This window comes from Phaenicophaeus curvirostris, chromosome 6, assembly GCF_032191515.1.
Source record: "Phaenicophaeus curvirostris isolate KB17595 chromosome 6, BPBGC_Pcur_1.0, whole genome shotgun sequence".
NCBI lineage: Eukaryota > Metazoa > Chordata > Aves > Cuculiformes > Cuculidae > Phaenicophaeus > Phaenicophaeus curvirostris.
In genome coordinates this window covers 42,287,521-42,307,642 of record NC_091397.1, presented here as the reverse complement: position 1 = coordinate 42,307,642, position 20,122 = coordinate 42,287,521, and the positions used below count along the sequence as shown (strand labels likewise).

Below are 20,122 nucleotides of genomic sequence, written 5' to 3'. Positions count from 1 at the left end.
ACTGTTGTACTGCTTGTGCGGGGGTCTCCAGAAAGGCTCTCACAGTGCTGTGAATTTGTTAGTTATTTTGGCTCCACAAACTCAACCCTGAGACAAGAAAATATTAGCCCTGTTGCAAAGAGAAGGAATGTCAAAGGAGAGCAAAACAATACATTCAAGACCTAGCAATCTCACTTTAGGTTTACAAATAAAGTCACAGATAATTTTCCCAAGGTTATGCACTGAACTGGCCAACTATTTCTACCAAGTAGAACCCCATCTTCACCACAGGCTTAAGATTGCAAAGGAACTCCTGACTTCTTAAATTTCTACTCATGCTATATCGGCAACATCAATACACAATACAATCCCACTTACAAACTCAGCATACTCTAACAGCATCTACCCAGGTTCTTTTCTCTATAAACCTATTCTAAAACTAACTTCAGTTTGCAGCTTGATTTCTTTCCTGACCAGTTTACATTCAGTTCTCTGGCACTGAGATTATCTTTGTCAGGCCAAATAGTACATTGATATTCATCCAGTGAGGTGTTCATGGAGAGAAATTTTGCACCCTCTTGGAGCTTGTTTCACCAGGAAATGTTATTTTTATCTTGACCAACACACCAGGAGAGAGAAGTTATAGTGAGCATGCTGGGACAGGAGAGCTCTGAAGGGAAAGGAACAGGCAGGCTTTTCACTTACACCCAAGGAAAAAGCAGGGAGAAAGATTTAGGGCACATCTACATCATATGAGCATGAGTGCTTTGGAGATCCCTTAACAAACCCTAGGTGAGTGTGCAAGCTCTGCATAGCACCCCACCAGCAGATAGAGTTGGCACTCCAAACACAGCACAGGACACAGAAAGCCCAAATTTCCTATTCACACTGCTTTCCTACCAGTGCAGGCAGAGGCGAAAAGCTTAAGATCCCTTTGCTGTTTTAATAACTCACTTGTTTCTTTTCCAATTAGGGAGGCGCAAGCTTTTGTAGAGAAGTTTGAAGGAGCTCTGGGAAAAGGGAAGGGTAAAAAGTTGTATGCGTATAAGATGATAATGGCAAAGGTAAGTGCTGCAACGATGTCAGGGAAAATCTGGGGTACCTGGTTATGCATTTAGCCCATTTTCAGTAGACTTTATGAACCCATATTTGGCAAAAGAGACCAAGAAATCAGAATAAAACTTCTTTGCCACATTAAAAAAAATTACTAGCCAGCTTCAAATCTCAGACAATTGCAGAAAGAAAAGGGGGAAATTTCACCCAACCTGAATTTCATTGCAGCCTTCCCAGAAGCAAGGGAGGGTATGCAGGAGCAAGAAAGAAAAACCCACGGCTTTCTGGTTTCAGTTTCCAAAACCTTGAACTGTGGGACAAAGTTCCCTAGAGAGGAAGGAGGCCATGCCAAACTCCTGCACTGTCCCACAGACTCCTGTAAAATTTCATCTTCCCTGTTAATGAGACAACAAGGATGACTGTGTTGTAAAATTGAAGTCAGTAACCAAGTTGAATGTTGTCATGGAGATTATATAGAGAACTGAAAAACAAAGCCAGGCCTGATATGATGAAATCAATAGGAGTTTAGCCACTAGTCTGACAGGGAAGGATTCAAGCTCAGTGTTTTACCAAATTAAATTTTGTTTTAGATTAAGTCAGGTCCGCACTGATTCTTTCAGTCCAGAGCTAGGTCTGAATTTTCCACCCCTATATAATATGGTAAACTCATAGGACAACTGCAGATTTCCAAAAGCCTGGGATGATTAAAATTCAGATAATTAATGAGAACATGTGCGGGTGAAAATCTTTTGGATTGAAGGTAGTTTCTGAAGTAGTCCAAAAGATCAGACCCAAACTAGAGTTTTTGCTTTGGAATTTAAACCTATCCCTAGCAGCGCCACCAAACCCTGAACTTAGAAAGCCCTACAGCCTCCCTCTTCAATCCTCTCTGCTCACAGCAATGTTGTCTTTTTTCAGAAATGGGTGAAATTTAAGAGAGACTTTGACAATTTTAAAACCCAGTGCATACCCTGGGAGATGAAGATAAAAGAAGTGGAGAGTAAGTGGAAGTTGCTGTACAGTGGCAGTGAGATATTTTGCAAGACAGCTTTGCCTTCATCCAAACAATGTGCCAGCTCGCTGGTCCCCAGTCTCTGCTTACCCTGGGTGCTGGTGCCAATGCAGTAGCACATACCTCAGGAGCTCTTCTTGCTTTGCCTTCTCCATCAGTGGTGAGGACTGTAGGGAGGGTCTTGGGAAACATGCTGGGGATACCTGAGGTAAGGGGCTCTAGGACTTGCTGAGAATAATTTGACTCTCCTAAACTCCTAATCACTAAGTGTCTTCTGCTTCAAGGTCACTTTGGCTCATCAGTTGCTTCCTACTTCATATTTCTGCGGTGGATGTATGGAGTAAATCTTGTCCTCTTTGGGTTAATATTTGGACTGGTTATAATTCCAGAGGTAAGTGCTTAAGTCTCCTTTCAGTAATAATTTGCCCTTTGCTTAACACGAACATGAGATTGACAGCACAAAAGTGTCTTATAAAAGGCAGTGCTTTAGAAAAATAAAATGTATAAGGAAGATTGTTTACAAAGAACAACTTACAAGGCTGTTACTGACACAGGAGCAAAGGTCAGATTGAAATAAGGAGATCTAAAATGCTATTAAATATTCTACCCATCCAGCAGCTAAAACAGGAGCTCAGAAACCTAACTTGAGGCTAATTTTACATTTTGACTAAAGTGAATGTCATGATCTAGGAATTGTCCGAGATACAAGCTCAGGTCTGTAAGAGCCATAAGAAACGGACTGTGCATGGAAATGATTTAAAAAAAAGGCTCCGTGATGGCATGGGAGTTCCACAAACATTTCCTTCACCTCTCTGAATTAAAAATCACAGTTTGGAGTATGAAGTAGGACTGGTCATTCCTACATCATTACCAAGGCCCAGGGACACCAGCTGCCATGCGGTCCTTACTGGGTGCATTGACTCCAGTTTTGACAAACATAGTGTTGCATGAGCCTTCACAGCCACAAGGATAAAGTGGGGGTGGAAAGCCCAGATGACACCAGTGCCAGGACCCCTCCTCAGGCCGAGGAGCCCAGATGACACCAGTGCCAGGACCCCTCCTCAGGCCGAGGAGCCCCTTTTGTGCCCTCTGAGGGACACAGCCACAGCAGAGCCCTGCAGGAGCAGCCATGGAAGGAAGGAACAATTTCCCAAGCACTTTGCCAAAAAATGCTTATTTGGGAAATAAGCCTTTTCTGTACTTCTAATTCAGATGATTCACAAGGAAAAGTTTTATTCTTAGTTTTTCTATTTCTTGCTGTTCCTGCAGAAGGGAAAGGATCTCAGAGTCAAATTTATATGATAGTTTATTCAAGCATTTTTTTCATGCAGCTATTAGAGCTCTGGCTAAATTACTCAATGCAGTCTTTAAAGGCTGTGTAATCTGCAGACAGTGGCATCTGTTCTGTTTAATGCAGATGTTTATGAAGCAAAAATGCAGCACAGAGTCTCTCCTGAGGACGGTGCCTTTGTTCCCCTTAATGTGGTTGTTCACACTATGGAAAGTAAAAGCTCTGTTTCCTCCCAGGATGAAAAGACATAACCATTAGCACTGAACAATACAAATGTATTTTGTTAGGAACTTTGCATATGGTAGACTAAAGAGCTTTGTCTGTAAAGTATGCATCCTGTTACTCATTGCCTACTGAGCTGTTACGATATGGAGAGTAGCTGGGCAATAAACATTTAATCATAAATGATTTTGAAAGTAATTAGATAGCTCTAAAAATAAATGATAGATAACATGCTAGGGTCTTTCTAGCCTATGAATGCTAACAAGATAATTTGGTATGGGCATCAGTTGGAGTCTGCTTGTAGATATATTAACTCTTCATAGCCCATGACATTCTCTGTCTGGACTGCAATAGCTGCTGGACTTGCTGCAAGACCTGCTTTGTGTGGTGCCATCAGGAGAGTCTATGCCATGAAAACTGTTCTTCGCATCAAATTTTCATACTCTTTTTTTTTTCCCCAAAAAATAACTGCCCTTCACCTTACCTTGAGATCATTTTTCAATCCAAGACTATGTAATTCAAAATATACTGCAATCTCAACCCAGTGCTCTTGACTTCTCTCAAAGGAGGAGTCCTGCATAAATAGATAAAACTAATCCTTTTATTGCATTAGACCCATGAAGTTCAAGCAAAGAACTTCTTGCTGAACTAAGGACATTTAAGCTGGAGCCGCTCATTGAGGGACATGGTTCCTTGGCAAAAGAATTCACGTGTAATGGATGTTACTGCTCTGGTCATTTGGGTAAAATGGATCCTAAATGTTTTAAAGTGCTGTTCTGGTATTAAGAGATAAAATACATATTAAAATTAACCAAAAGGGAGACCAATCAAAAGGGAAAATCACTCCTAAAAACTGTACCATGTGTTATACTATGTATGCATCACTGCTGTTAATGTTCACCAGGTCCTGATGGGAATGCCATATGGGAGCATGCCAAGGAAAACTGTACCCCGGGCTGAACAAGCAACAGCTATGGATTTTTCAGTTCTTTGGGATTTTGAAGTAAGTACAGGAGCACTAATCATAAGAGATCAGTTGAATACCTCCTAAAAGTCTTCAGAAGTTATTGGCACCACAGGAATCGCTTTGTTCCAAGATAAACCAGCAATGCACCTATTTCTTCCAGAAGATGAAGACACTTGCTGCCACAAGATCTTTGGGGATCTCCAGAGTTTTCTAGCCAAAATGACATGTAGACCTGCAGGCTCCTGCATATGGATTCGAACTACTTACATATACATGGCCGGCATATGTCACGTGTGCGTGTATACAAACATACACGTATATTTCTCAGTGTTGCAGGATCAAAACAGGTGCAATTTTATTCCTAAGGGGATATATCACATCCCAACACAGCTGGCTGACACCACTCAAAATGGGTCTGTCTCAGGTCAATGAGGTGCAACAGGACAAGGTAAAATCCATTAAGGCCAATGGAGACATACAGTTCCGCATGGAAGGAAGTCAAAGCAGATTTAGGGACACCATATCCTTCTCTCTGCACAGTAGTTTTATTCATGAAATACAAGAAGCCAAAGTCAGTCTATGAGCATTATTAGAAGTAGCTGACTATGCACACTGCCAAGTGATGAGTTTTGGTGCAACTCACTCACACCATGTTCACAGAGTTGTCTCATAAACTCAGGCCACAAAAAAGACCCTTCTTCAAAGGAAAAAACATCCAGTAAATACATTTCTGCTGTATTCTAGGCCTACATAGAACAATCTATAGAAATCTATATCATTATCTCACAATCACAGAATCTTATTCTGAACAAAAAACCAAAAATTTTGTAAGCACAACAACCATTTTACTTTCACCTAGAAAGGCAGCTACCACCTAGATGAAACATGAGAGCTACTCCAAACCAGGTAGCCAGAAGATGAGTTCCAGCTGCAGACCCCCTTAGCTGGCAAGGAGAAATTTGCCGTACCACTGAATTTCCTCACAGCCTTGGGAAGAGGATCCCTGCCCATGTCCCTTCACCTCTATCAGCCTGGAATATTTACTCCTGAAGCTGGAACCATAGTTTAGGACTTACACCTAAAGGGAAAGCCCAAGTTTCCAGCTGCCTACAAGCGCTTGGCTGTAACCCCAATGAAGATGTAAAGGGACAGCCCAAAACACAAAAAAAAAAACGTGTGCATGTGGGGGAGAAGATTCTGCTGTGGCCTATACGTGTGGGATCTGACTTTCAAAGCTGCTACTTCTGCAAATATCTTTAAAATGCCTGTTGCTGCTGGCCCACATGTTATAAGCATGGGACCCGGTCCTCCTGTAATAAACCACATCACAATTTTCTTAGCTAAAGAAAAACCCCAACAACTACTTTAATGTAAGCCAGATTGTTTAAATCAATTCATTAATAAGGCTTTAAATACTGGTGTGTCCAGGACCTTTGTTCACAATCCATTTTCTTCTGAGAATCCTTTTAGCTCTTGCTCTCTCAGCACTTTGACCCACTTGACAGAATCCACAATTCAGAGGTGAGTTAGCAACACTTTGAATAGCATTGCACTGAATGAAAAGCTCATTGGAGCATTGTACTGTAAAAATACAAGAAGAATCATTTAAAAACAAACAAACAAAACCCCACAAACCAAACAAAACAAAAAAACCCAACCTACAGAGGTGTTTCTGAACTGCAGCTGCTGATTTTTTTCTAGGAGATCATAAATTATATACACATCAGCAAGGAAATTTGCTCTTGGATGAGGCTGTACCATCACGTAAAAGGCTGGCTACCATGAGCTGCCAGTCTCCTCCCTGTGCCTTGGTACATATTCTTCTACATTCCCCTGCTATCACCCAGGGCTTGATCCCCTGAACCTCTCTGCCATCCTATACTCACTCACTTGTTGCCTGACACCAGGGAGCAATCATGCAAACTTGAGAAATAATCTGTATCTGTGAGGCAACAATGTATGCCTGCATCTTCTAGAACCAGAAGATGTCAAATTAAGCCCTTCACAGAGGTTTGCCTTTTGAAAATGAATGGATGCTTATTCCAGTGTGCTCCACAGGAGAGGTAAAATGGAGAAACATATTTCAGAGCAGGCATAAAAAGGAGTCAATACTGTGATCCTGAAAATCACATTTCAAGAGAGAGGAGCCAGGGAAATGTATGCTTTGGCAGCAAGGAGGTCAGATCATGGATTTCTAGAGGAGCAGAAAGGAATAAATCTCACTTGGACACCAGACACCATGTCTCGCAGATGGAGATGATGAACATACTGGATGATGTGAACAGAGAAACTCATTTTTCAGTCCTCACCATTTCATGAATCAAAAAGACAAACGTTTGGAAACACAATCTCAGAACAAAAGTTCACTAGTGCTTTCCATGAATATCATCTTTATATTTTATGAGTCTTTTTTCATTACACCTCTCCAGCACATTATCCATAACACGTTACAAGCCCCAAGCAAGCACACTGCGGTATGCCAACCACGGGTTTGCTGCATTTCCCCAAGCAGCCCAGTGGCACTGGTAGAAACAAAAGCAAAGTCGTCCTGTTCCTGTGTGACTGCGCTTTGGGGAGGGCAAACACACAGCTGTTGTGGCACTGAGGGATGTCAAAGTTTTATATTAGGTTAGTGACAAAAAACCTAGCACTTCGGGGGAGCCTACTCTGATTACATGAAAGTGGTCAAATGCTGGAAGAGCAGCTCAGAAAGGTTGTGGGATTTCTATCTTTGGAGATTTTCAAAACTCATCTGGACATGGCCCTGAGACACAGCACTTACTTTTGGAATTGCCTCTGCATTTAGCAAGGGGCTTGACTAAATGACCTCCAGAGGTCCCTTCCCAAGTAAATTATTTGATGTTTTTAAACAAAATCCATTGCACACCTCTGATATGAGCTTCAACATATGTCTCAATTTTGGTCCTTCCAAAGGCCTGATTAGAGGGCAGCTTGCTCTATCATGGTCAGACTGATTAACTACACTTAACTTATAAGCCAAAAGACAACAGGAAAAAAATAGAGAAGTACAATATGCAATAATAGACATCAACTTGGATGAGATATGATAGAAAAATTGGGTGAGACTGTTAATGCAGATTAGGAGATCTGCTCACTTGTTGAATGCCCAACAGTTTGTACAGCAGAAAATATATCTACTTGAGACAACACAGTTGATGTGTCTGAGCTCTGATTTCCACAGGAAAGTAATGCTTTGATTTTAGTCTTCGGTTATATTTGCCCTGCAGGTGGTAGCCAGTAAAAGGAACTAAATCTGCAGCCTATTGAGCATCAGCTGCCTTCTAGCTGAAAGGAAAAGTTTCACATCATGTTGGAAAAAAACCTTTGCTACAGCATTTCTACAAGATCTGAGTGTTTGATATGGACTTAGAGAAGCAGGTGGGCTACAGCCACAAAGAGCAATAAGATTTTTCTGGGAGAGATTAAACAGTGGTGGATAAAAACTACATTTTAGTTTTGAGCCAGTATCCTCTGACATGCACTCCCTCTCCTCCCCTTTCTCTGGAGGATAAGCTCTTAGGAGAATGGCTCTTGAAGGTGACAGGGCAGCAAACAGACAAGAATGAGACACTTAAAATTTTTTCCAAGGTGATTTTCCTTATTTTCAATCTTCAGTTTTCACCAGAAACGTCTTCTCTGAAGAATTCAGGCTGCACAGCTTACACTAAGGCTTGCTTTTGTTTCTTCTCCAGGGCTACATCAAATATTCAGCGCTCTTTTATGGCTACTACAACAACCAAAGGACAATTGGCTGGTTAAAATATAGGCTACCGATGGCATATTTCATGGTTGGGATCAGCGTATTTGGCTACAGCCTGATGGTTGTTATAAGATCGTAAGTATAGCTGGCATTGCCCTCTCTGCAAAATCCACCTAGATGTGTCTGGCAGCTGGGTTTCCCTCCACGGGTACGGCTAATTGCTAGGTCCACCCTTGGCCAGACAGCTGGGGAAGCACAGGGTGAAGGGGGCTGCGTGCCTGCTGTGTTCATGCACTTAGCCTCAGCATCCACCGCAGGAGGCTCTGGTGGGGTGAGTGGACCTGGGCAGTCGCCTGCCTCAGCCATGTGCTCACAGGCATTATTTTGAACTCCCTCACCTCCTTTTCCAGCCTTCTTTTTCTTCCTCCTCCTCCTTCATTGCTTTAACCCTTCCTCCAACAGTACTACACGGCCATCAAATAGGTGGATTTTGTACATGAAAGAGGATTTTACTTACTGTAAATTTCAAATGCTCCTTGTCTCATCCCTTCTTTACAAAAAAATCATTCCTGAAAGCACACGTGAGTCAAACAGATGGTGCAAGGGTATGGAAAAGAGGCAAATGTTAACAGATCCCTTTTGATGTAACTCCAATCCAATCAGTGAGTTTTAAAGTGGGGCACCGATCTCTGTGCCCCTTGTGCACTGTCCCCCAGGCACCAATGTGGTCCCCGCAGCATCCCCAGGGCACTGGGGATGCGGCTGAAGCACCTCTTGCTGCTGAAACAGTCTCTACAAAGCCAAAAATAAAACCCTCTGTCTCTCTCTAGAGGCCACACTGTGCAAAGGTTAACCTTCCTTTGCAAGAAATAATAAGCACACGGATTTGTATCACTATCAAAACGGACCCTATTGCTGTGCAGCAGAAAGAGTCTCTTGAGCCTTTGGCTGGAGTGGGACATGGGGATTTGCTGTACATTTGCCATGAAATTGCAGCATCTGTTGTCTCGCCTTCCTTAAGGGATGGTGCTAGGAACTCTAGTGGGAGTTACAGAAGGATTTCAGGGAGCAAATAATAGAGAGAGAACAGCAGAGGCTATATCTGCTCTTATGCTGATTAACAAGAATAATCCTTTTTTTCTCCCTGCATGGTTTGCTGCGAGCTCTTTGGCTCCAGTATTGTGCAGTTACTGAAATCTCACTAAAACTTCGTGTTGTGGTGGGTGTATCGGACAGCACCAGTGATTTTTGACTAAATTTAACTAACTAAAGATAGCCATAAACATATATTGTTTATACCTAGGACTCAGAAACACTGTAAATAGACTAGTTGGTGGAAGCAATTGTTAACCTGCTTTAATCACATATGCTAGGTTTTTTTCTACGTTACTGTTTTTAGTACAAGACTTGCATAGCCCTGAAGACCACATTTGACAATTCAGTCTTCCTTAAACCTGAGATCCCATGGCACGTGATGGACAACTGCACCCAAACTCTAAGAACAGCCACCACACTGCTTCCTTACTCGCCATCATTTCTAGACCACTGGCACTGCTTTGCAAAGTTGAAAGACATGGGCGGCTCTGTGAAACATTCCCTGACCTTACCATTGCATGTGTCCTTGCACAGGATGGCACGCAACGCCAACCAAAGTACAGCAGATGGGGACGATGACAACTTCATTTTCAGCTGGAAAATGTTCACCAGCTGGGACTACCTCATCGGCAACCCAGAGACAGCAGACAACAAGTTTGCATCCATCACCACCAGCTTCAAGGTAACCCTGACTGACATTTCTCTGCCTGTTTCTGTCTGGGGATGCTCCCAGAGCCTACCGTAGCAGAGGTTTAAGTGGAAATCTGGGTACCTGTACAGCATCCCTCCATACAAACAGCATATGGCACTGAATTGCAGCAGCTCCACCTTCAGTGCCATAGGTCACCCCAAGAACATTTTAAGGATTTGAAAAAAAAACATTTATTTCCAGAGTGCAGCTCCCCCACCACATCCACCTGGGATGGGGCAATCTGTTTCCCACTTCATGTCTTTCAGTCAAACAGAGATGCTTGTATAAAGCTTTGTTTGAGCTTTATACAAAGTACCAAGTTCAAAAGAGCCAGAATTGCATGGCATTGTGTTTTATAGGGTAGAAAACCATCCAATGTTGCCTTAGCCTCAGTGCTGCAATATAAACACTCTAATTCTTTGAGCACCCCTCTTTTTTCAGGAGTCTATTGTGGACGAGCAAGAAAGTAACAAGGATGAGAACATCCACCTAAGGAGGTTCCTGCGGGTTTTGGCCAACGTCCTCATCATATGCTGCTTGTGTGGGAGCGGCTACCTCATTTATTTTGTGGTAAAACGCTCCCAGACATTTTCCAAAATGCAAAATGTTGGGTGGTATGAAAGAAATGAGGTAAGAAAACTTTTCTTCCAGTTTTCTGCTGTGATAATTTGCCTTGGACATCAGCATAATCATTGCCACATCTTGCGGGCAGCTTCCAAGGCAGGAATTCCCTACCAGGTTCCAGAAGTCCCCTTCAGTACCTCAGTACCTGTGTTGGCCAGGAAGAAGACTGGTCTCACTAAGAGTTTCTAGGACAAATTAAGAGCTCCTACAAAGAAGAGTAAATACTCTTAGAACAAATCACAGTAAAAGTTAATGGGCATTCAGCACTTACATCACTAACCATTTTTTAAAGGCTCTATCTCAAGTAGAATACTAATCCTTACAAATTTGGTTATACTAAAAGTCTTACTGGGTGTTAGAAATGTCCATGATCAGACATAAAACTAAACTCAGATCATTATAATCCATCTTGAATAATGGGAATAAGATTTTACAACCTGCAGGAAACTTTCAGTTGTCAAAAATTTTCTGTGTTTGATTGTGGAACGAGTAGTTAAAATTCTGAAGTCCTTCACAAAAAAAAAATATTCAAGCTATAGAAAGACTTACTTTCAATGTACACTATATTATCATGTATTTATGTATGAAAACCAAATTAAATTCAAAGTCATATATTTTCATAATTCCCTCAGAAAACGTTAACAAGACAGCACATTCTCACAAAGTGCTGTGATTTATTTCAGTGAACTTTTCCCAAAGAAAAATTGCTATTAAAAACATGTAAGTTTAATGTCTGAGACTTTCCTGGTGATAACTTGAGATCTAAAAGTATATGGTTCTGGGTAGTGTCCCCTATCCTAGAAAGAAAAGCACCAAAAGAGACCCGTGAGTCAGAACCCACCAGCAGCTGTACAGACACAATCCTCCACAGGCCAGCAGGCACTGTATGGCTGTAAAATAAGATAGAGCCTACAAGTTATGCCCGAGCTGATACTGACTTGTCAGTGATCTCACTGACCACAGTACAACTTAGCATCTCACACCGTGTAGGGGAGTAAAAATACCACCATGACATATTTTCTTGAGCTGCAAAACTGAGTCCTCAATATAGTCCTATTCAAATCTGTAATTGCTTATTGCAAAAGCAAAGGTGCTGAATGTGGAAAATAAACATTAGCATCAACTAATTATCTTTATGCATGCAAGCCAAGTCTTGCGCTTCCTCTAAAACTAAAATAAGAGCCTCAGAGCTGATGCAAGCAGTACTACAAGGGACTTGAGGAAGCTAAATATTCATGAGTCTGGGCTGACAAGGAACAAATTCTTCAGAGCTCATCCCTTTGAGATAACAGAAGAGTGCTCCTGCAAGAGCAAGCTGTGCAATCCAGCCCTGAAGTCTGATGCTGTGTTACCTGCATGGTAGTAGCTGAGCTTGCTTTGGCTCCCCCTCCTCTTTACAAATCCTCCAGAAAGCTCCAACCACTTGCTGGCAGCCTCTGCTCTGCTCTAAGTAATATAGTCACTGTTGTTACTGTTAGCAGTAATCTTGATTTCCTCATGTGGCAGGTTGAAATTGTGATGTCCTTGCTGGGCATGTTTTGCCCTCCGCTGTTTGAAACCATCGCTGCACTAGAAAATTACCATCCCCGCATTGGGCTGAAATGGCAGCTGGGGAGGATCTTCGCGCTTTTCCTTGGGAACCTCTACACATTTTTGTTGGCCTTGATGGATGATGTAAATGAAAAAGTAAGAGATGAGCCAAAAATCCATGTTCACTAGCATTTTCCGGAGCTGAGGGCGCGCACAGCCCATCCCCACAGATGGCAGGAGCCACCACCTCCTCTGCCTGATCCTTTCCATCACCAGTTGAAGTGCTCCAGGGACACTCGCTGCCCAGAGGGTTTTCCAGCGAGTCTCCAGCTTCTCTTCACAGCCCTGTAAAGAGAGTGCTTATTGTCTCCCATAATCATGGATAATTTGGTATTTTCTCCATCTGACACCATGTGCAATTTCTATTATGCAGTTCTTGAGAATATAGTTTATAGCCCTTTTTCCATGCCTTCCCCTCTTTAACATTATCCTGCTAGTGTGTTGCAGGCAGATAACTGCAGGAAGGGATAAATGTCTAACTGATGTGCAGGAAAAAATGAGTCTGATTTAAGCTGAGAAGAACTGGAGGAATCAGGGCAGTTTGCTCTGCCCTGAAAAACAATGAAGAACGTGAGGAAGAAGGGCTGGGTGGAGGCTTCCTCTGCACGCACAAGCCTTGCAGAAGGTCTGGCTCCCCTACATAGAGTGAGCAAACTGCCAGCTCCCTAAGACTCACAGTGTGCCAGGCTGCTTTCAGTCTGGAGGGGTTGTTACTCCCTTGCTCCTGGCAAAAGGGGAGGAGTTTCCATGCTGTTTCCCTTTCCAGTGCGAGCACTCCAACTGCATTGTAAGAAAATGCTTACATAATGAGTGGTAACTGGCAGGGAGGAGGGAGGAACCCATCACCTTGGGTGTCTCCAAACACATCCTCTGGGGCCAACACTTCTTGACCTTTCTTTGTTGCAGCTGGCTGAAGAGGATGTGGTGAAGAACATCACACGCTGGATGCTGCTTGGCCACCACAACTCCTCTATGGGGAACAGCAGCACCGCCACCCCACCTCCCCTTGATCCTGCAGACGTGCCCAGGGGACCCTGCTGGGAGACAACAGTTGGCATTGTAAGAAATTCACCATGTGGCAAGTCTCTGGGCTGGTTTGGGGTGGAATTTTTTGTTGTTGATGATGTTTTTGGCACTTTCAGGATTTAAGTTTTCTTCACAAATAGCATTTCCTTTCCTGACTCTTGCATAGAAGATCAAGGCAGTATAAATCCCTGGCCACAGTACTCAAGCTTTGGTGGTGAAACCCCCAGCTGGACACACCCAAGGCACACATAAATCTTAGGTAGCCGGCCACCATGCCTGCTTCATGTTTCAGTTCAGATCATGACTGCACCTTTGAAGGAATCTGTTGTCCCCGTTACTGCTGTCCTTAGGTTCACATTGTAGAAAGGCTTCGGAGCACATCGATAAAACCCAGCCAGAGGAGATGTCCCAGTGGATTCCCTGACATATCCCAAAAACTAATGCTTTGTGATGCCATGGGATGAGGGCAGAATTAGGCAAAAATAACCTCCCTGAAATGCGTGCAAGATAGACTTCAAGCCCTCAGAGTTTCACCCCACAAACTCACCTTGCAATCTTCACACTTTGGGCAACTGTCTTCGCCCAGCAAGAAGTTCTGCAGCCTGACTATGCACGACTTAAAAAGTAACAGCAATCATTTATTGGCTGATATAGATAGTCAGGGTTTAACCAAGCTAGCAGGCAATGCATTCCTGTGTACATCCAGTAGGTCTTCACTCACCAAGCCATTTTCAGTCAAGTGACGAAATACCAGCCACCCTCAGTCCTTGGAAGGGACTGATCCTCAGTGCAACTCAGCTGTCATCCTCCAAATCCTTGTTTTTTCCCCCCCTCAGACTTTAAAATCTTTTCTTGCCAGTGTTTTTCTGTATGAATCCTTGTGACACCAGCTATCTGCATCTTACAAGTCTTACTTCTGCTTGCAATTTTACCCTTCTTGCCCTGTGCATGTCTCCTCTCTGCATTTCCTCACTGCTTTTACTTGCAACTAAGCAATTTCCTCATGGTTCCCTAGCGCAAAGGTAAAGCTTAAGCACTGGAGCGTTTGAAAACAGGCAGGGAGTTTGGTCACAGTTTGCCTTTCTGAAGGTTATTGTCACATAAAGACAAATGGCCTAATAAAAACTACAGTCCCAAATGAGCTACTGAAATTATAGGTGCTAAATATTTCTTCCTTGTTTTAAATTGCAGGAGTTCGTAAGGCTCACTGTGTCTGATATCCTGGTGACCTACATAACCATTCTGGTAGGAGATTTCATCCGAGCTTGCTTCGTCAGATTTGTGAATTACTGTTGGTGCTGGGACCTAGAGGCTGGATTTGTAAGTCCATCTCTTATAGCTGAGAATGTAGAGGTAATTTAGAGCCATTTGATCAAATGCTACAAACAGATTGCTTTCTGATTACTCTAGTGGTCCCCTGGTCTTTCCTGTTAACTTAATTGGTGCAGGTAGGCTCTGCATGACTTCTCTGGATGAGTGAGTTTCATCCCAGAAAGAACCCTTCAAAAATGCCATTCTCTCAGGATTTTAAACCATGGAGATTCAAAAAAATTAACCTCATCTTCATTCCATTGTTACAACCCCAAACCTTTGGGCTCTTCTATACCTCTTCTCAAAGCCCCAGACCATCCTGTTTGTTGCCCGTGATGCAGGCAGCAGCATGCTTTAGTCTCAGCATCATCTTCTGATTGATTCTGGAAGCTGGTATTATTTCTGCTGCAACGAAGCAAGGAACTTCTCATTCTTCTCTCCTATACGCGTAGCAGAGCAGCACTGAACGCTTTGGTATTCATGAAGGCTACATTACCAAAGCAGCTAGTAGTGGAGCTGCACAATACAGAACAAAATAACAACCCAAAAAAAGGCCATTTTGTCAACTGAGAAGTAAAAAAAACAGATGGATTCAGACAGAGATGGAAATACTTGGCAAGAATAGAATTATATCACTGCACCAGTTGCATGACTATCATACTGGGAGGGTTTCCAGGAGGGGTCTGGAGAAGAGCAGAGGTGGGCTTTGTAGCTATCTACAGGGGCCTGGTCTAGCGAGGGCAGAGAGAGCCCAGCAGCTATTTTGCTGCTTGTGGAGCATCTTACATTTCTTCTGGGGCAGGCAGAGGACGTTTCCCAGGGTAATTCAGAGCTTGAAGGAATCCCCTGGCATCCAAGCAGCACACAACTGCTCTCATTGCATGAGCTCATGGATCACAGTCATGTTGAAGCTTCTGCTTTTCTCCTCCAGGACATGTCCTCGTCTCGCTTTGCCATCTTTGATTTTTTTCTTTAGATGTGTTCCTCAAAACAACCCTCAGAAATACCACATGGAGATTTTTGTCATTTTTAAGATCTCCTTTGTACAAATGGAAAAGGAAGTCTAGAAGTCTCTTCTGTCCCGCAGGCATTCCTTGATGTACTGAAAAAAAAAATTCCTGGACATCCATCTTCCACCTCTCGGTGAAATTTAAAAGAGCTGCTTTAGGGCTTATTCTGTACTTCCCTCTCTCCTTTCCCATGGCATTCAGCGCCAGCTCAGGCAGGCTGTGAGGTGATTTTGCACCGAGAAACAAACCCTATTCAGAATCTGTCAGGGGATAACCAGACTAACATGGCCCAGTAGATAAGTTTTTGCAGGTGAGCAGTCCAACCCAGCCCCCAGAGACCTCAGAAGGAGCAAAGCAAGTCCCTTATTTATTAGGACTGTTATTAATTACTACTGGTTTTATTAATGTGAAGTTGCAGCCCTTGATATGGAGCAGCACTAGAGGGTTTTCACTCTGCAGTCTAGCAAAGGCAAAACTCTCCTTTCATGCCAAGCCACTCTCGTGGTAGTAACAGAAAGAAGAAATCACTATGGATTTCCCTCCTTCTTTTCTCCTACTTCTTTTTGAGATTCATATATTCAATGTATTACTCCTCTGGTGCTCTAGTAGGGGTTAGGGATTTTTTTCCCCTGGCCCAGGAATGAAAAAGGAGCGAGAGGAGGTTTGGTAACAGTTGTCTAATTCTACCTAGCCATGGGCATCGGCACAATTGTATACATTTTTCTAATGCATACAGTGAATAAGTCTCTTGTTTAACCCAGTCGTCTTACACAGGAGTACTCAAAGCGGAGGACAGCAGGTACTAGAAGCTGTCTTTGTTTTCATGGGAAAAAGAAGGCAATATTAACCTCTAGCTTAAGATTTGACGTAGAAATGAACTAGAATCCAAAGAACAAAGAAAACAATGTTTACACCCATCCCTTCCTAAAGCTGTGAGCAGTCAGCAAAGTAAGATTCTGACTAGGCTTCTTTTGAGTTTTCATCATAAAAGACAAAGATCTTAAACCTCATGTTCATGAACTGCCAACAGTATTAAGTACGTGTAAATTGGGTGGGAAAAAAAACATACTACACAGGACAATTCGAGCATATAAGGGCATCACCTGCCATTTCTTAGAACAGTGTTTCCTGCATTGAAGTAAAAATAAAAAAAAACCAACTTTTTTTTTAAGAAAACTTAAAAGAAACCCTTTACACATAGTTCAAACTGCCAAAAGTCATCTGAGTTTCATGTGCACAAAAGGAGTTACATGTGGAAGAAACAGCAGGTTCATCATAGGCAAATCTATCAGAATGGTAATTTGTAAAATAACAAGTACAGTCAAAAGATTAGAGCAGCCTGTTCTGGACATACCACCGTTAGCACTCACATCAGACAGGCTGCTCCATATAAAGCAGCATTTTAACTACTGGCTGCTAAAAAGCAAAATGCCACTGGATGCCCATCAGATCATATATTCCCTCATATTTCTCTCCCTTTGCCCTCTGTTCCTGTTCTCAAGCAGTCCACTGCTGCAAAACTGAGGACACAGATATCTGATGTAGCATTTGCCTTCCAGATCATCTTTACCACTACTTAAACATTCAATATTTTACCACTGTGTAAGTCCATAGCAAGATGCACCAGCTGAAGTATAAAACCTCATCCTGTGCCATGGCTACTTTGCTTGCAGCTGGCTTTATATTAGTAGGGAGAAGATATAAAGACAGTGCAACTCTCAGCACTTCCATATAGCTTTCTGATTCTGAGCAAGCCAAGAGAAAAGCAGCAGCCTGCAGCAAAGTAGCTTCAATTTTTCTTTCCCCGCACTGCTGTTGATCGTTCAAACATTACTCATATAGCAGGACCCCTTCCAGAAATCCCTTCATACCAGTTTTAAATAAGCATCCTGGTACACAGCAGCAAACAGTAGTGGATACCTCTAGCAACAACAAACTCTTCTTTCTTTCCCCATGCAGCCATCCTACGCGGAATTTGACATTAGTGGCAATGTTTTGGGTTTGGTCTTCAACCAAGGAATGATTTGGTAAGATACGACCTTATTTTCTTGGTTTTGTTGCATGATTTAGAAAACCTGCCGATGGAGTTAGAAATCTTCCAAGACAGCTTTGAATAAACTTCAGGGTTTGGTTTGTCTGACTGGCTTCGGCGCTTGACTATAAAAGTGGAAATTTTAGAAAGCAAATTTACTTACCCCAGAGGAGTAGAAGTGGTCTAACTGCAGCAGAGAGCAGTCTTGCATATCCTGCCCCACTCCCACTTGGGTAAAATGTATGAAGATGAAGGAAACCAGAAAGGGTTTGTGGGGGCATCACGGGCTTACTTATCAATGCAAGGGTGGGCACGGGGCCAGCTGAGCAGGTCAGGCAGGAGAGGGACATCCCGAAACTGTCCCAAGAGAGGGTAAAACTGCCCTGTTGTGACTGCACAAGCAACAATAGGCAACAGCACAAAGCACCTTCACCTCCTCTGGAAGCAAAGTTTCTTTTGCCATGGGTTGATGATTTCTGCCCATTCTTCCCTACTAAAAAAATCTGTGCAGACTCAGGGATGTCTCTCCCTGTTGGATACTCTCTTGTGGTATTTTCCAAGCTATCCCAAATCAATTTTTATCACAAACCAAAAAAGTTTCTTTACAAGCATTGAGGGGCCTGAGACCGCACCCTAGTGTGGATGCAGGTGGCTTCTCCTCTGGGAGCACAGGAGTGGTGGCACAAACCAGCCCACTCAGACTTTATTTGTGGGCAAACTTGCCACCACATGACCACCTTGTTTCCTTCTACTGAAAATAAAAACTTTTCCAGTCTGTCAAAAAATAGCACCTGTACTTCTCCTTTCCTTTTCAGGATGGGATCATTTTACGCACCAGGGCTCGTGGGTATAAATGTGCTGCGCTTATTAACCTCCATGTATTTTCAGTGCTGGGCTGTCATGAGCAGCAATGTCCCTCATGAACGAGTCTTCAAAGCCTCCAAGTCTAATAATTTTTACATGGGACTTTTGCTGTTGATCCTGTTTCTCAGCCTCCTGCCTGTGGCTTACACCATCATGTCCCTGCCTCCCTCCTTTGACTGTGGACCGTTCAGGTAACACCAAAATGCCCAAAACATCAATTTTTTACTCTTATATGTAGGATTATTTTCATAAAGTTAGAAGACTCCAGCAGAGATGGTGAAATGCCTCCATTCTGCATCTGGCTAAATTCTTAGCAATGTGAGGCAACACATACCAATGAAAGGACCAGAGCACAGCAGTGGTGGGACAGCAGGGTGCAGCCCACAGTAAAAAAAGCAATGGGAACACCCCTAAGCCTCTCAGGAAGAATGTGGGAGCAGAACAGTTGTCCAGAGCCTCCTTCTAAGACCCTCCATAGGGTCAAGAACTCCCACAGCACGAGATGCATTTTATGCATTGAATTTTGTTGGAAAACAGCAGGAAGTTGATAGATCTGAGCCTGGACTTGACAGTGTTAGGTTTACAGTTGGATCTTAAAGGTCTTTTCCAACGTAAATTATTCCGCAATTTTGTGAAGAGTTGTGGGGTGGGGAGTAAATTACTTTTTTTTTAATTAGGACAGAATCAGCACTGCACAGAGCATTCAGTAGACCAAATTAACATGCCAATAAAGTATAATTTAATTGAGCAACACTATTTCCTGGGACCACTGAGTCTGACTCAGCAAGGAGCCAGCTTGGAACAAATTGTTCTGTAGAGGTACTGTTTTAGGTTATACACTTAATAATGGAAAATGACAATAGAAAGCTAAAAGACTCGGGGGAGAAGGCAAAAGACAAAAATTCCCTCAGTTCTACACCAAGGACACGTGTCAATGAGTAATGTCAGAAAAGCCGACAAGAAACTTGTTGCATGCACACCATTATTTGGAGATGACTAATCTGCAACGTGAAAGAGCTATTTTAATACCCAATCATCTCTTCAAAAGCCACTCAGCCTGATTCAGACCCTTGGTACACCCTCTCAATTCAACTGAAAGTTCATCTCTCCTGGTCTTAAGGCAGATGATGAATTTGGGATGTTGTTTAGCCGAGTTTGTCTTTAATGACTCTCATCATCGGGACAAAGCCCAACACATTCCTGAGCAGAATCCTGCAAGATCCCAGGAGGAAATAAGCCTAAAGATGTAGGGTAGGACTCGTTGGATTGAATTCACAGGCCCAGAGATGCTGGGGAGAGAAGAAGGTCGATTATGTAATCCAGCCTTTTACAGACTGTTCTCCTTTCACATAGAATGCTCTCATCTGCTTTATCAATCCGGTTTGAAATGACTCTTTCACTGAGTTTCCTACTAAGCAATAATCACAGCTTGCTATTTTTGTCATTACTCAGCAGCTCTTCAAGTTGGCTGATTATTCCAGAAAGACGGAATTTGCATACAGAAAGTCATCTCTACCATGAAAAGGCCATTTTTAACAAGATACTGATCAAAAATGTATGGTTACAGCAATATATAGGATTTTATACATTTCAAGGGGATAAAGAGTCAAAACTCATAAAGGAGCCACGTGCGG

General features: G+C 42.8%; 2 protein-coding genes across 2 annotated transcripts in view; one reads left to right on the top strand and one right to left on the bottom strand.

Moving 5' to 3' along the window:
- TMC2 (transmembrane channel like 2) overlaps positions 1-20,122 on the top strand; it is a 33,728-nt gene that overhangs the window by 4,763 nt on the left and 8,843 nt on the right. The window contains exons 5-16 of the mRNA XM_069859973.1: positions 953-1,043; positions 1,951-2,032; positions 2,329-2,435; positions 4,462-4,560; positions 8,238-8,380; positions 9,875-10,022; positions 10,473-10,661; positions 12,162-12,341; positions 13,152-13,304; positions 14,463-14,591; positions 17,552-17,619; positions 18,440-18,679. Of these exons, the coding sequence (XP_069716074.1) occupies positions 953-1,043; positions 1,951-2,032; positions 2,329-2,435; positions 4,462-4,560; positions 8,238-8,380; positions 9,875-10,022; positions 10,473-10,661; positions 12,162-12,341; positions 13,152-13,304; positions 14,463-14,591; positions 17,552-17,619; positions 18,440-18,679 (1,629 nt within the window). The remainder of the gene's footprint in view (positions 1-952; positions 1,044-1,950; positions 2,033-2,328; positions 2,436-4,461; positions 4,561-8,237; positions 8,381-9,874; positions 10,023-10,472; positions 10,662-12,161; positions 12,342-13,151; positions 13,305-14,462; positions 14,592-17,551; positions 17,620-18,439; positions 18,680-20,122) is intronic.
- Positions 10,050-20,122, bottom strand: part of SLC25A38 (solute carrier family 25 member 38) — a 55,753-nt gene continuing 45,680 nt past the window's right edge. The window contains exon 8 of the transcript XR_011337664.1: positions 10,050-10,066. The gene's annotated coding sequence lies outside the window, so the exon portion shown is untranslated. The remainder of the gene's footprint in view (positions 10,067-20,122) is intronic.